Source organism: Crocuta crocuta, unplaced genomic scaffold (genome assembly GCF_008692635.1).
Source record: "Crocuta crocuta isolate KB4526 unplaced genomic scaffold, BGI_CrCroc_1.0 scaffold234, whole genome shotgun sequence".
Classification (NCBI taxonomy): Eukaryota; Metazoa; Chordata; class Mammalia; order Carnivora; family Hyaenidae; genus Crocuta; species Crocuta crocuta.
The window spans coordinates 531,984-547,986 of record NW_027529647.1 but is presented as its reverse complement, the minus strand read 5'-3'; the positions used below and the strand labels follow the sequence as shown (position 1 = coordinate 547,986).

Here is a 16,003-nt window from a genome sequence, read left to right as displayed (position 1 = left end):
GTGCTGACTGCCAGCTCAGAGCCTGGAGCCTGTTTCAGTCTGTGCCTCCCTCTCTCTCTGCCCCTCCCCTGCTCAAGCTGTCTCTCTCTCTCCTAGAAAGAAATAAAACATTTAAAAAATTAAAAAAAAAAAATTTTTTTTTTAATGTTTTATTTCTGAGAAAGAGAGAGAGAGAGAGAGACAGCATGAGCAGGGAAGGGTCTGAGTCTGAAACAGGCTCCAGGCTCTGAGCTGTCAGCACAGAGCCCGACGCAGGGCTCAAACCCATGAACAGTGAGATCATGACCTGAGCCAAAGTCGGATGCTTAACCAACTGAGCCACCCAGGTGCCCCTGTGCATTGTTTTCTGATTGCAGCTGGGAGCACTCTGAGACAAGGTGAGGCTGACAGGTAGAGCATCTCTTGCTTGAGTCTTAGACTTTTTCAGAAACAGAAGAGAGTTACTTTGTGGGTGGATGTGTACTTAGCAAGTAGGCATGCTTGGTAAGCCAGTCCCAGCCAGCCATACATGAGCCAGCGAGGGTGAAGAGGTAGCAGCATTTTCAAGGTCAAGCAGGCATGGCAGCTACTCTCCTCCTCCCTTGTTTTGTGACCGTGCAGGAAGGCCAGGGTTTTTTGGGCCCTGTGGTGCTCTCACATTTGCATCCTTAACCACAGGGCCAGTGTTGGCATCTTCGACGTTTCTAACCATCGGAATTTCTACTTTCCTTTAGGAATCATCTTCTAAGCCTGATAAAAAGGTTTCCGTCTCATCCGGCCAGATTGGCGGCCCCCTGGCTTTGCCTTCAGAACATGCAGGAGGAGGCCTGAGCATTGGGGCCACAAACAGGGAGCTCTCATCCCAGGCATCTGGCAGCCTTGCTAATCCTGCTCCTATCAACCTGGAGGACTCGTTGGACGGAGACTTGATCCGTAATTCAGCCTCCTCATTGGAGGTTGTGTCTAAGGAACTGGCTGTGCTGAACAGCAGAGCAAGTGGGAGCTCTGAGTTCACACTGCCTGTGCCCCCGAAAGCACCTGCAGAGAAGATCGCAGGCACCGCATGTGCAGACGAGAAGAGGAACTTCCCAAAGCCCAACCCTTCCGCCCCACCGCCTTCTAGTTCTCTGCAGTCTCCCCTCAATTTTCTGGCTGAACAGGCTTTGGCACTGGGGCAGTCCTCTCAGGAGAAAAAACCAGAGAGTTCTGGCTACAAAGAGCTGTCCTGTCAGACTGCGCTCAGCAAGGGCCTGCAGGAAGTGCACCAGTCCAAAGCAAAGCACCACGGCTTGCCACGGACGTCTCACACCCCCCAGGCGGCGGCTCCTGTGCCCGGCCCCCACGTGAAAGTGTTTCATGCGGGTGCTCAACAGCAGAAGAGCTTCACCCCCCCTACTCCTTTTGTCAATAAGCTCCAGGGCCCCAAGCCTTCCTCCCCACAGTGCCATCGTTCCCTCCTCCAGCTTGTGAAGACAGCAACCAAAGGCCAGAGCTTCCATCCCTCCACGCCAGCCTCTTCAGGAGGCACACCGGCCTCCAGCAGCAACTCTCATAAGACGCCAGCCTCGTCCTCCACTGCCCTGAGCCATCCAGCAAAACAGCACTCAGTCAGCTCTTCAGGGCTGTCTTACAAAAATAGTCCCTTTGCCAGCTCTGTCTCTAAACATGGGGTTTCTTCTGGCAGCTCTTCCTCTGGAGGAACACCAGTCCAGAGCTCCACTTCCGGGAACCTGCTCCCCGGTGTACAGCCTCCCTCCGCAGGACAGTCTGCCAGCAGACCCGTCCCAGGCTCTGCAGTGAAAAAACCACCCGTTTCCCAGAAGCTGACCCTGGTGGCCCCTCCGGGTGGTCCAAATGGAGACTCCAGTGGTGGGACCCAGGGAGTGGCAAAGCTACTGACCTCCTCCCTGAAGTCCAGCGCAGTTAGCAGCATGACATCGTCTACCTCCTTGCCAGTGAGTGTCCTGGCACAGCAGCCTGCCCCTTTGTGAGTCTTGGGGACAGGGCCGCTTGCCTTGCCCTGGTCAGAGAGTGAGGTCTGATTACTGAAGGTCAGGTAGGAACAGTGAGCCCGGAAATCAGGAGGGGGACGGGGCTTCCTGTTTTCGGGTCTTTGCTTTGCTAGTGGTAGGAATCCCAGGCTCTGAGGATGAGCAGAGGGAAAGGACTAGTTTGCAGAGCTGCTGTGATCCCGGGTGGCATAGAATGAGCCACAAAAGTCCTTTCATATTTCATCGCCACCTATTTGTCCATCTCTCAAAACAAGTAAGTGAGTGTGGTATCATCTCTCAGATCATGAGTTCTGTGGAGATGTTCAGATGTTCAGATGCCCCAGGACATCAGTAACTTGTAAGAGTGATTCTCTTTTAGTTGAATTTTAAAGGACACTGCAGATCAGACCAAGGCAATTTGACAGAGTCCAATGGCCGATGAGGCTTGCTGATAGGTAATTATGAGAAGTTTGGATATAGGCTGGGGAAATGAGAGAGAGCAATTGTTTCACATTTCTAACACATAAAATGACTCTGCGGTTACAAAGACAAAACTATAGAAAGGTATGTTCAGCAAGGTCTCACCTACGTCTAGCCTGTTCCAACCCCCGCAAGGTGGCTGTGTTCCTTGGTTTCCAGGGTTTCCTGATTTCTTTCTTTCTTTTTAATATTTTTAAAAATGTTTTTTTATTTCTGAGAGAGAAAGAGACAGTGTGAACAGGGGAGGGTCAGAGAGAGAGACACACACAGAATCTGAAACAGGCTCCAGGCTCCTAGCTAGCTGTCAGCACAGAGCCTGACGCGGGGCTTGAACCCACAAATGGTGAGATTGTGACCTGAGCCGAAGTCGGATGCTTAACCAACTGAGCCACCCAGGTGTATCCTGATTTCTTTCTAAAGACCAAGTTCAAAATGCGCGCGCGCGCGTGTGTGTATGTTTAGTGTATATAAATAGGAACACACTGGTGTTTCTATATGCCCACCTGCGTAAGGTGGTCTTCATTTCTTGCATAAAGGAGGCATATTTAATACCTGGCTTTTTTATTTTTTAATTTATTTTTGAGAGAGAGACAGAGTGCAAGCCGGGGAGGGGTAGAGAGGAGGGAGACACAGAATCCGAAGCAGGCTCCAGGCTCTGAGCTGCCAGCACAGAGCCTGACATGGGGCTCAAACCTACAAAGTGAGATCATGACCTGAGCTTAAGTCAGACACTTAACCAACTGAGCCACCCAGGCGCCGCACTCCATGCCAGTTCAGAGACTGTCCTCTTCCTTCGAGGGCAGCAGAGCAGGGGCCGCCTTCACAAGGGGCGGTCTACAAGTGGGTTCCTGCCCTGCACATCCGTTTCCAGCTTTGGTTTGTGAGTGAGCTGTGGACGAGGCTGGTGCTCTGACCGTGCTGTGTTTTCTCCCCAGAAAGGAACGAGTGGGGCTGTGCTGCTGGCCAGCTCCTCGCCCTTAAATCTGCTGTCTGCGTCCTACAAGTCCGGCGGCCCGAAGCTGCCTGGAGCCATGAATTCCAACTCCCTCGGGATCATCTCCCAGTTTCCCCTCCATGTGGTTTCCTTCAGCGCCGAGTCCTCTGCCAAAGCAGGGGTTTCCAAGGATGCTATCGTCACGGGTCCTGCCCCTGGGACGTTCCACCATGGCCTCAACCATAGTAAGTGCTTCTCTCCTCTCCTCATGCTGGATGGGCAGAAGGTTCCCCACTGGCTGTGCTGTGATTGATGAGTTCTGTTGTTGTATGCTGGGTTCCTGTGTTTGTCTGATGTGTGATCCCGGGCAGCGTTCCTGGGAACCGTGCTGAGCCCCCTCCCCTTGGGGTTCTGACTCAGAACCAGTCCAGTAGGTTGTCTGGGCTCTCTTCCACTGAAGTGGCTTTTCTGTTCCTGTCTTCAATGTGTGTGTTTTGTTCTTTTCTCCCCTCCTGTTTTCTCTCAGGTCTCCTGGCTGGCTTGCACTCCAGCCCACCCCGGGCAGCGCCTCTCCCACACGCTGCCGTGTCCACCCACATCCCGCAGAGTCTGCCAGGTAATTGCCAGGTGGTCAGAGTGCCACGTGCACCATGTGCTATTCTGCCCTCCACTTGTTAAGATGCCTTGTCTGCTGCTAGGGAGTTCAGTGTCTTCCACTCGTTGTCACTGTGTTATCTTGGATTGTCCTTCAAGGCTCAGGCTCTTTGGGTACTCAGATCAACATAGGCTTCCACTTTGGAATTTCCCCTCGTTCCCCTCTTGGGATTACCCCCGGGTCGGCCTTACCCCGTGTGCTCACAGGGGATGTAGTGATGGCCTGTGTTCAAAGCAGGGGAATTCTCTTAGTTAATCTTGGTGCTCACATTGGTGCTCATTTTCAAGGTTTAATTGGGGAACTGAAAAGTGTTCACATTTAAGCTGCTACACCTTCCAGGTGCTGCTAGCGAACAGAAAGCTTTATTTATGTGTTTGTTTGTTGAGAGAGACTGAGAGTGTCATGGTAGCAGGCAGAGGCCAGGGGNGGGTGCGGGGCGTGGAGGGCAGAGAGAGAGAGGGACAAAGAGAGAAAGAATCCCAAGCAGGCTCTTCACTGTCGGCATGGAACCTGATGTGGGGCTTGATCCAGTGAATCTTGAGATCATGACCTGAGCCAAAATCAGACATCAGTTGCTTAGTGGGGCACCTGGGTGGTCAGTCAGTTAAGCATCTCCCTCTTTGGTTTTGGCTAAGGTCATGACCTCACTGTTAGTGAGTTCCAGCCCTGCATTGGGCTCTGTGCTGATAGTATGAAGCCTGCTTCGGATTCTATTTCTGCCCCACCCCAGCTTGGGCTCACTAGCTCTCTCAAAAATAAATAAATGAGTTGGACCCTTAACTGACTCAGCCACCCAGGCACCAAAAGGCGCTTATAGCTTTAGTGAAAGGGAGAGCCCAACGGCACGATCACGGTGGCGGGGTGTTAGGGGGGACCCTTACCTGTGATGCCAGCATGTGTGCCCAAGTGGAGCAGCTTTCAGTTGAGTTCAAGGGTGAAGGCACACTTGCGGGAACACGGCAGGGGCTATGTCTCTGTAGAGCAAAGGCTTTCAGAAAGGGGTGTGGTATTGCTGTGAGAAGGCAGCTGGAACCTGATTTTTTTTTTTTTAATTTTTAATGTATTATTTATTTTTGAGAGGGAGAGAGACAGCGACAGCGTGAGCAGGGGAGGGTCAGAGAGAGAGGGAGACACAGAATCTGAAACAGATTCCAGGCTCTGAGCTGTCAGCACAGAGCCTGACATGGGGCTCAAACCCGTGAACCATGAGATCATGACCTGAGCCGAAGTCAGACGCTTAACCGACTGAGCCACCCAAGTGCCCCAGTTGGAACCTGATTCTTAAGTACACCTAATGGGGCGCTGGCGGGCAGCCTCACGAGATCTGGGTCTCGGCCTCCTGCTCTCCTTACTACTGTAGACCTGCTGCAGAGAGGCCCAGGGAGGCCACTCCGGTCCGGGGAGAGCTGTTCTGCAGGATGCTGAGCCTGGGGTGGCCCTGGTGTGCAGGCTCCGAGGTGGGAGTAAGACAGGGAGCTGCCTGGCTGCGCGTGCCTGTGTCCTGTTGCTTCCGAGTGTGTGCACCACCACATGTGCTGTGGGTCCCTGGCCTGAGGCTGACATGTTCCTAGTGAATGCTGGAGGCTGACTGCATTTAAGAAGGGATTGAAGATTTGTAAGGTGGAAATTTTCATTCTTTAGAGAAAGGAAGCGAGGGGCTAAGCCTGTGTGAACAAGGACTCTGTTTTCCTCTGGAGAAGTGGTAGCTGCAACGGACTCACCTCACACTGGCAGCTGCTGCTGTAGCTAAGAGGGTAATGTGGGGTCACAGAACCACCTAGGTGAGACCTTGTGATATGAAAGATAGCCCTGCCTCTGCTTGCTTTCATGAATGTCGCACTTTAAAAGAAAATAATTGAAGAGCCATTGGAAACATGACTATTGGCCCTTGCTATTTTCAGTGCAAAAAATAAGGAAGGGGGCAGTGCTTTCTTGTACCGCTTCGGTCTCCTTTACATCTTGAGGTTGGAGGATTCCATCGAGTGGTTGTAAATGGAAAACTGTGTGACTGCATCTGTTGTGCTCTCTTTCCTGTGCAGACTCAGAACGCTAGCCTTCTAGCACCTTGAGCTGGTCTCGTAGGACCTGAGGGTTCTGATGGTGAGAGTCTTATTGCTGCTTGAGTGCAGCACGGTCTGGGGACCCCACAGCAGAGCCCAGGCTGCCAGGGGACGTTGGTGGCGACCAAGAACACACATGGCTGCAGTGGCAGGCATGTGGCGAGCCCCTGCCCTCATGCGTGCCATGCACACTGCAGGCTGCATCTCAGCCTCCAGCAAGGGTTTTTGGGTTCGTTTGAGCCTTAGAACACTCAGCTTTCAGGGGCTTTTGCCAGTTAAGTGATCCCTTTGAATTTTTGTTACTGCTGCCTTAAAGGAATCCGAGATCCTGAAAGACTTGTGTTTTTTCTTTATTCTTTTCCAGATGCTTCTCAGCTTCATGGGAAAGGGGCTGGTGTATCACGGAAATTGTGACCTCTTCAGAGGAAAGGCCCGCCTAACTTAGGTCTGGGTGGACGCTGACCAAGTAGGTCTCGGAAACTGGATAATCACTATGCTCTTTCTGCCAATTGGTTTCCTTCCGGCGAAGGTGTGAGCGCTGAGGGGAGCGTCTCTTGGCACTGTGGTGTGCCTTCAGCAAGGGGAGCAGCCCTGGGCTTCTCCGGAGGCACTGACAGGCCTGGTGCCCTGGGCCCCGCGGCTCAGTCATGGACAATCGTTGGAGGGGCAGCTCTGGGCTGGGGTGCGTGCTAGGTCATGTACGAAGCTCTGGTGTCGGGGCAGAGCAGGGCACACCTGTTTTAAACCTGCTTGACCCCGGCATTTGGTCAGAGTACCTCATGGTGCCCTCCTGATCAGGGACTCCTTCTGGCCACAGTGGGATCCCTGACGGTCATGGTGTCCGTCCCATCCTCAGGCTGTGTGCTCAACAGGACAAAAACCCAGGCTGACACACAGCTGGGAGACTTACCTTGTCTTTTTGAAAAATACTCAGAACACCTAATGCGTGCTCATCGTGGTGGGGGCCAGCTTCTCTGCTGAACATGACAATGAAGCTCTTTCAGAGAAAAGACCTTTGTAGATTCAACAATTGTGACAGGATTTTTAAAGACACTTATTTTGGTCCGTGTTTCATTATTACCATTAATGCATTGGATAGAATGGGACTGCTTTCCGCATGTCATATTATAGTAAGACATAATTCCAGTGCCTTTATGGTGGAGCAGAATTAGACACACGTCCATTCAGCCCTCTGAGTGGATCTCAGATAAAGACTTTTTAAAAAAGATATGTCTGTATTTAAGACATAGCCAGTTTGAGTTTTTTACAGTTGCACATCTTAATCTGTGCCGTCCTGACTTGAAGGTCATCTGGGCCCCCAGGTCCCAGTAGAGCCAGGGCCCCCATTTTGTTTTTTCAGAGTTCATTCAGGTGGACTGAAGAGCCCCAAAGCCCTTCATCTCTGAGGGCCAAGGATACAAGGGGTTCCAAGTCACAGACATTCCAGTTTGTTTTATTTAGAAACCATTCTCAGGCAGAGCTGCGGGAACAGGCCCCTGTGAAGCGTCTGCCGTGTAGAAACGGGCCTTGACATCCTAGGGCTCTCCAGGCGGCAGAGCTGTGCGCTGACTTGAGGGTGGTGCGCCGATGAACTTGGGAGAGTGCGTCAGTGACAGACTAGGACAGCTGCCTGTAGTGCACTCCGCCAGCGGCTGCTTCACAAGGACGTTTGGGGCGCTTGCCAGTCCTGTGAAGTGTGCACCGCAAGGCCCGTCTGAATTGACCCCTTCAGCTAAGTGATTGCAAATATGTTAAGGGTCAGCAGCCTCCTCAGAATGTACAGGCAGCTCTCTTGGTCCCTGCCTTCCAGGGTACAGTGCTCAGTAACTCACCATTCATGCAGAAGTTTGCCGAGTTTCCAGCGGAGCAAGACCTCTATCAGCTATCCAGCTAGGCCTCTGGGTTTTTTGTTTTGTTTTGTTTTTGTTTTAATGTAAGAACCAACATGTGTTTCACATCTGGCTAAAGTGGATTCCTTATCCCTTCATTGTATCTATTTTTTGAATCTTGGGTTTCCAGTTTGTTTACAGAGTAGTCTTAGGTAGTAGCAAAAGAGCCAAAGAAGAGATTTGTATTGCTGAGCTCAGAGCCTTGCAGAGGCCTTCCGTGAGCACTGAGCAGTGGGAACTCTCCAGGCTTCTCCGCCCAAGAACACCCAAGGTCCCTTCCCTGCAGCGCTCGCTCCCTCTTCCCCGTGTACCATTGAGTGTGCAGCTGGAGCTGAATACCCTCATTTTTAGGAATCTAGTGATGCCTCTTGCCTCAGGGAAATGTTTCTTTGATGGGGAGTTTATGAGATTTCTTTTTCTTCTGTATGCTTTATTTGTGGTAATGAAAGAGTGAATGACCTAAACAGCCATGGCCGGGCAGACGGGCAGGCAGACGGGCTCCCGGGGCCTGGGGCTGCGGCGCTTTCCTTGGCGCAGCCGTTCCTTAGGTGTGAGAGGGGCTGTGGCTTTTGTGCTGCGGCGCGATGATGTTGGTATGGGGGGGCGGGGGGTGGAAATTGTTAATCTTGTATAAAGCAACTCAATAAATTGTTTCAAGGTTTCCAAAACATCATTTTGCCAACTAATTCTTTTTACCGTATTTGCAACTAATTCTTCCTCCCCTGGGAGCCAGTATATGTGGACTATCCCTTGCTGCCAGGAGCCAAGAGGGGCAGGAGAAGTAACTAAGCTTCACATGCAAAAGAAGAAACACCATGAAATTAGAATCAAGCCACCAGGTGTTTATTTTTGCACTATAAATAGAGTTCCCATTTCCTTCCGTAATATATGAGATAACAGAACCTAAAATTCATTTGGTGAAAAATCAAAGTGTAGTATATACCTAAATACCAATGAGCTAACACACAAGACTTGTAAGGCATTAAAACTAAGGCTACTAGCAACAGTCTATTATGAAAATACTTTAATTTCAGAACCACAACACATTCTCTAACGATGCATGTTCCTGGGACATTTTGGCTGACAGTTAACCTTCACTCTAGCACCAAAAGCCAGACGCTGTTCTGTTTTCTTTGCGCCTCTTCTGGCACCGAGCCTGGATCTAGCTCACCAGGAGACCTCTGAGAGAAAGTGGGCTCTCAGCCAGAATCCTGGGTTGTGTGTGAATGCAGGTTGGCAGCCCCGAGGGGCCCAGTCCATTGGTACACTTGTACCAAGGTGTGTGGAAGGGAGGCCTTTCGACCCCTGGGGTGTGAAGGCCGGCACGTGGAACAGCTCCTCCACTTTGGCTGTCATGTGCTTTAGTTTTTTGGGAAGCTTCCAGGTGTCACACAAGAAGTCCATTGATGGAAGTGTGTAGGAAAGGGACAGAAGAGGGGCATCGTAGGTGTCTAATCATCAGAGGATGAAGCAGGTCCCTCACCCAGGTTGAATGACAGTGAGAAGGGCTCAGCTCTGCACAGGTTTGGCGCCTGCACAGGGAGGCCAGGGAGGAGAAGACCCGGCGGTTCTGGCTAGGAGACGGCCGGCGGGTTGTCTGCTTCAAAGAAGGTGAAGGGGTGGACCAGACCTACTTCTGCCCGGACACCAGGACGGCCAGCTCCTGGATGGACATATCCTTGTTGACGTAGCGCTCGTACTGAGCCGGGGTCAGCCGTCCTTTCTGCAGGGCCTCTTCAATGGAGAACTTCCTGCCAGACTTCCTGTCGTGGATCACGGAGGACTCACCACTGGGACCCTTCACAGAGATTTCCTCCCAGTCACACTCCTGGCTCCTGAGTTTCACGAACATGTTCCAGTCGATGAGGCCGGCCCGATGGGCTTCCTCTGGGGACAGCTCCCGGCCAGTGTCGGGGTCGATGACCACGATGGAGCGCCGCAGGTGGTTCTCTCTCTGCTCCCTCTTGACGGCCACGGAGCCCAGGCGCTTCTGCAGCTCATCGATCTCCAGGTCTTTGTCTTTGGAGAGCCTCTTGAGGTCGTCCAGCTCTCTCTCCAGGGACCACAGCCTGGAGTCCAGGGTCGTCCCCGAGTCCACCGTGGGGGTGTTTCTCAGGTCGCGGGTTTCTGTGGCAGCCATTTCCATTTCCGACTGGAGCCTCCGGGTCTCGAGCTGCAGGCTCTGCCGCTCCAGCTGCAGCCTGTGGTTTTCTTCCCTGAGGAAGTCCAGCTCCTTGGACGACTTGGAGTTAGAGAACTCCAGCTCCGACAGCTTGGTCTCCAGCCGACTCACTTCTGCGTCCAGCGCCCTCTTGCTCCGGCTCTCCTCCTCCAGGCTGCTCTTGAGCTTCTGGATCTCTTGTTCGGTGTCGCCTTTCTCTACCTGGATGCTTTCAGAGAAGACCACCTTCTCCTTGACCTCCATCTTCTCCAGGTTGACGAGCTTCTTTTTCAGGGTCTCGAGCTCGCTCTCCAGGACCTGCCGCCGGTGCCGTTCTTCCTCCAGCTGCACTTTGAGCAGAGAGTGCTCCCTGGCCTGCTGCGGGTCCTGCTGCAGCACCACCTTCTGCTTGAGGGTCACCTTCTCCCGGGCCTCCCCCTCCTCTTTCTCCAGGTCGGCCAGCCGCTGCTTCAGGCTCTGCACCTCCAGCTCGGCCTCCCTGCGGGCCTGCCGCTCGCGGTCCAGCTCCTCCAGCTGGCGCTCGAGCTCGGCGCGCCTGCGCTGCAGCCGCCGCAGCTCCCCGCGGAGGTTGTCGATCTGCCTCAGCTCCACATCGATGCTCTCGGTGAAGGCGTCCACCTCTGCCCGCAGGCTGGGCTCCTCTTCGTACCTGACCACCTCCTGCTGGACCACCTTCTCCTTCACCCGGGACAGCTCCTCCTCCTTCTGCCTGATCTTCTCCTCCTGGGACGCCCTCTCTCTCTCCAGATCGACTTGTCTCTTCTGTTCCTCTGAGAGCCTGGCCCGCAGAGACTCCACTTCCTCTTTGGTTTGGGGGTCTTCCTGGAACTGGAGGATCTCCTGGACCACCTCCTTGGTCTGTACCTGGGGTTTGGTGTCCTTCAGGGACTGGATCTCTTGCTTCAGCTGGTAGATTTCTAAGTCACACCTTTCAATAAGTCTGGTCTTGTCCACAATCTCCTCCCTGAGCCTCTGAAGCTCTTTCTCCATCTCGGGGTCAGTCTTATACTTGATGACTTCCTTAGTCACCTCTTTGACCTCTACCTGGGGGCCCCGCCTCCTGAGCGCCTCCAGCTCGCTCTGGTAGCTCTTCAGCTGCTCCTCGGCCGCCCGGTACTTGCGCTCCTGCTCCACAAGCTCCATGCGGAGGTTGGCGACTTCCCTCTCTGCCTCGGGGTCCGGCCGGACAATCTCCCGCACCTTCTCCTGCACCAGCACCCTGGCATTTTCCTCCTCCAGGGCCCAAATCTTGCGAAGCAGCTCAGTCTTCTCCCTCTGGTTGGTGCGAGCCTTGGCGGCCTCATCCTCATACTGGCGTTTGAGGTCGCCGACCTCCCTCTCGGTGGCCACATCCCTTTCCACCTTGAGCACCTCCTTCACCGTCATCTTCCCCTCTGCCATGGCGCGTTCCTTCTCCAGCCTCTTCAGCTTGTCCTGGAGGAAGCTCAGCTCCTCTTCGTGCTCCACCCTGAGCTTGCCCTCCCGCTGCTGGGCCTCCCGCAGCTGCCGGTACTCGGCCTCCAGCTGGGGGTCATTCTGCAGTTTCACCACCTCCTTCTCGGTGACCTTCTCCTGGGCCCGGTCCTTCTCCTCGGCCAGGGCCGCTATGCGCTGCTGCAGGAGAGCCGCCTCCGCTTCCCGGGTGCCCTTCTGCCGCCTCAGCTCCTCCAGCTCCTCCCTCAGCCTCAGGACCTCCTCCGCTTGGGCTCGGTCCGGCTCGATGCGCAGGACCTCCTTGACCACGTACTCCTGCCCCCCGTCCAGGCTCTCCTGCTCCAGGGCGCGCAGCCGCAGCCGCAGCGCCTCCAGCTCCTCCTGCAGCAGCTGGTTCTTGTGCCGCTCCGCAGCCAGGATCTGCTGCAGCTGCTGGAAGCTCTCCTCCAGCGCCGGGTCTGGCACCTTCTTCAGCACCTGCTTCTGCACCACCGCCTCCTGCGGGCTCCGATGCTGCAGGGCCTGGACCTCCTCCTGGGCGCTCCTGACCTCCTTCTCCAGCTGCTGCCTCCGCTCAGTCTCCTCCTCCAGCTCCTTCTGGACCTTCCACGTCTCCTCCCCCGCGGAGCCCGGGGCGCCGGGCTGCAGGGGCTTGGGGCTCGCCCCCACCTCTGGCTGCTGAGGAGGAGAAGACAGTGCGTGGTTAAGGCTCTGCCCGGCCTGTTGCCACCTGGCTGGTGAGACCAGTCCCCCTGTGACCCTGCCCACCAAGCTCCCTCAGTGTCGGGTTCACGGAGTTCTAGGGTTGCTTTAGAAGGTGGTAAGACACAGTTTAGGTTTTTTAAGTAGTAGTTTATAACCATGGCCACAGTCCCACCTCCGGTGCTGTTCCCAGAGGCTGTCATCTTTGAGACATGTACGTGTTTAGCACGTGCCACGTTTATTTTTCTGCACGAGCAGCCGTCCCCTCTTCTGCAACTCTGCTTGCTGCGCTCGGTACAGAGAGAGACTTCCACGGTGGCACTAGGTCATTTTCCACCGTATGGATGGACAGACACGGGCCCCTGAAAACAAGTTACCTGCCCTGGGGACTCGGCAAATGTTTGTTGGACGGAACACGTGTTGCTTTCGTGCCAAGAGAAGTGCTGGCTGGGCCAGCACTCGCGCTGGTGCCGTCCATTAGCCAGGGACGCCACCACCAGCTCACGGACTGTCCTTAAGGCAGAATGGGCCTCGTTTCTGACCTGCTGGAATAGTCTTAAGTAGAAAGTCTTCCTAAGATCCATTACCTGTCGCAGGAGACTCAGAGCAAACTCCAGATTCTGCAGCCTCTGTCTGTTGACGGCGTGAACTTCAGTGAACTTGGCAGCAAGAGCCGCTTCCTGCAGGAGAGCAGTCAGCAAACAAGAGTCAACAGGCTGAACAGAAGGGAGCCGGACCGTGTTTAAGAAGTCTGGCCTTTGGGGATAGAGGGTAGCTTCTGATCTCCTGCTACCTGGAGTTGCGCTGTAGTCTCAGCTAGTGGAGAAACTGGATTTAGAGTAAGAGGACTGAAAGTCTGCCGTGACCGTAAGCAGGTCTCTCTCTCTGAGCCGAAACGTACCCGTACGCGGAAGGAGCTAACCCCCGGCCTCCATGTGTACTTCCCCCAGACCCCTGGGGCAGGCTCTTTCCAGGTATATCCGCGTCACTGCCTGAGAACAAGTTTATCATCTTTTCTTACTGAACGGGTCTGCCTGCACCCAGGAGGGCTCTGGGCCCCACTCCCCTGTTGGGGTGCGTCTCCGAGGCCTGCGTGCTGCGCCTCCCCGAGGCCTGCCCACGGGGCTCACCTCTTCCCTCACTTTGGCGGCAGGGGACTGGAGCCTGGCTCTCTTGGTGACGTGGCTGCTCCTTCCGTTCTCCAAATCAAGAAGGGACCTTAGTTTCTCTGCTTCTAACTCATAGTCCTGGGTAAGAGAGAGACGGGGCAGAGGGCAGATAAAGCGAGGTCGAGACAGCAACGTCCTTCTGCCCCTCGTAGCTGACTGCGGAGGTCTGCATGGCTGCATCCTGTGCTAACTGCCAGGCCATTCTGAGAACCATCGCGCATCAGCTGTCCAGGGCCGTGTCCCTGGACCCAGGACACGGCAGAAGGGAGGCCCGCAGTCCCCTCCTGCCCCGGACGGAGCCCCCTCCGGGCCCTGAGTGTGGCACGCTCCTTTCTCCTCACAGTTCGTGAGCCGGTTCTCCTGATGCTCCTGCGCCCGATCTCCCCCCTTTATCGCTCTGCCGGCTTCGTGATCCACTGACCTCGCCGTTTCTCCACCCTCGGCCCGTAGGTTAGTTCTAGTTTTTCTCTTTTGCTTCGGTAAAGAACGCTATGAAGATTTTATTTATTCTACTTTGTTGTTTTGTTTTCCCTCTGGGATAAATGCTCCAAGTTTACTGCTTCAAGCAGCAGCAGTCCCTTCTCTGGTGTTCGGTGTCGGGAACACAGTTTTCCTCAAGGGCGGTGCCCACTCCCAGGGCTGCCCGCGGCGCCCGAGGACGACCCACCAGCCCCAGCGCCTCTCTGTGCAGCCCTCCCGCCTTACACTCGGGGCGGGAGCTCCCGGCTCACCTTGACAGCTTGCTGGTACTGCTGGGAGCAGGTGCAGACTTTCTGGACTTCCTCTTCCCTCCGTGCTATTTCATCCAGCAGGTTCTGTCAAACAACAGAGATGTTAAACATAAAAAACAAAACAAAACAAAACCAAAAACCACCCTTGACAGAGTAGCTGGATTCCTCAGAATCTGAAATCCTACTCCTCCTGTAGTGCAAGGTGTCATGAACGGCTTCCTTGTGTAAGTTGTCACAAAAGGCAATTCTCTGGCCCTGTGAGGAAGGGCCAGCAAGATCGTCGTCTTTGCCAGGAAACCAGGTGTCAGGCCCGGCTCTAAGATCTGACTCAGATGATCTCACGTCATCTTGAAGCTGTCCTGTGAGGTAAGGGCTGTCACTATCTCCAGTGTAGGAGCAAGGAAACTGAGGCACAGTCACCCTCAGTGAGTTGCCCATGGGGACATGGCTGTTAGGGTCGGGACCTGGGATTGAGTCTAGGCGGTTGGGGTTTTGTGTCCCTTGTCCTGTGTCCGTCACTCCTAAGACACTGCTGCCTTCCAGGGGACCAGGGACTCTGAACTTAGGAAATGCGATTTTTTTTTTTTTTTTTTTTATTGCGAGGACCCCTCTTGTGTTGCTGTAGCCATCTNGGTTTTTTTTTTTTTTTTTTTTTTTTTTTTTTACTGCGAGGACCCCTCTTGTGTTGCTGTAGCCATCTGCTCACTCGGCCAGCCTGCGTGGACTGTCCACTCTGGGCCAGGCCCCGGGCTGGGCACCGAGGAGGGAGCGAGACCTTTCTTGTTTTCAGAGTTGGGTGCTGGCAGCCAGGCAGGGCCCAGGTCCCTCGAGGACACGTCTCTGCCTGGCCTTTGCCTTCTCCCACCAGGGCAGGCGGCAGCTGCCGCCTGGCTCCCCTGCACACCTGGGCCTTGCCGACCTCCAACAGCCCCTGAGCCGCTGTCGGCCTGTGAACGCGGACGCATCCGCCTTACCTTCTGATTCTTCAGCTTGGTCTCCATCTGGCTGAGGCTGTCTGTCTCCTGGGGCTCGTAGCTGGGGGTGTGAGACAAGAACTGGAGCGTGTGGTCGTAGCCGCTGCGGTAGTTGTCATACGCGGCCCTGGCGCTCTGCAGGCTCTGGGCCCTACGGAGGAGAGCCTGTCAGGCCTCTGCCCCAGTCAGGAGATACCTCCTATCTCCCCCCACCCTTTATTTATTTATTTTTATGTGCTTTTTTTTTTTCTTTTAATTTCTGAGAGAGAAAGAGAGACAGCATGAGCAGGGGAGGGTCAGAGACAGAGGGAGACAGAGTCCGAAGCAGGCTCCAGGCTCCGAGCTGGCTGTCAGCACAGAGCCCAAAGCGGGGCTCGAACCCACGAACCGCGAGATCATGACCTGAACTGAAGTTGGAGGCTTAACCGACTGAGGCACCCAGGCGTGGCCTCCTATCTCTTTTTAAAGAAATCATCTTTGCTCATGTTTTAAAAGCAGGAGGGATCAAATATAACCTAACAAAATAACCTAAACATTCCTCAGAAAGAGAGTAGTTGGGGCACCTGGGTGGTTCAATCAGTTGGGCATCCTTCGGCTCAGGTCATGAGCTCACCCACCATTCCTGAGTCCCCCTCCCCCCCCGCTCCCCCACTCGCCTTGTGTGTATGTCTCTCTCTCTCTCTCAAAAATAAACATTTGGAAAAAAAAGTAGTTAACCAAATTACGGAATGTTAAGTTGGACTACTCCCTGACCTCGGAGCAGCACAGGTAGGTCCACACATACTAACTGGCGGAGAAGCCTGCTCTGTTTCACAAGACCTAA

At 54.3% G+C, this 16,003-nt stretch overlaps 2 protein-coding genes across 3 annotated transcripts in view; one reads left to right on the top strand and one right to left on the bottom strand.

The window, feature by feature from the left end:
- Positions 1–8,622, top strand: part of UBN1 (ubinuclein 1) — a 38,670-nt gene extending 30,048 nt beyond the window's left edge. Inside the window, exons 15-18 of one of the 2 annotated variants that reach the window (XM_077762484.1) lie at positions 714–1,934; positions 3,386–3,629; positions 3,911–4,000; positions 6,464–8,622. In XM_077762484.1, the coding sequence (XP_077618610.1) occupies positions 714–1,934; positions 3,386–3,629; positions 3,911–4,000; positions 6,464–6,513 (1,605 nt within the window). In that variant the 3' untranslated portion in view covers positions 6,514–8,622. The remainder of the gene's footprint in view (positions 1–713; positions 1,935–3,385; positions 3,630–3,910; positions 4,001–6,463) is intronic. The other variant, XM_077762485.1, reaches the window with a different exon arrangement.
- A 187-nt stretch (positions 8,623–8,809) lies between these two features.
- PPL (periplakin) overlaps positions 8,810–16,003 on the bottom strand; it is a 47,200-nt gene continuing 40,006 nt past the window's right edge. Inside the window, 5 exon segments of the mRNA XM_077762755.1 lie at positions 8,810–12,282; positions 12,894–12,986; positions 13,437–13,553; positions 14,207–14,290; positions 15,181–15,331. Coding sequence (XP_077618881.1) covers positions 9,619–12,282; positions 12,894–12,986; positions 13,437–13,553; positions 14,207–14,290; positions 15,181–15,331 — 3,109 coding nt within the window. The 3' untranslated portion in view covers positions 8,810–9,618.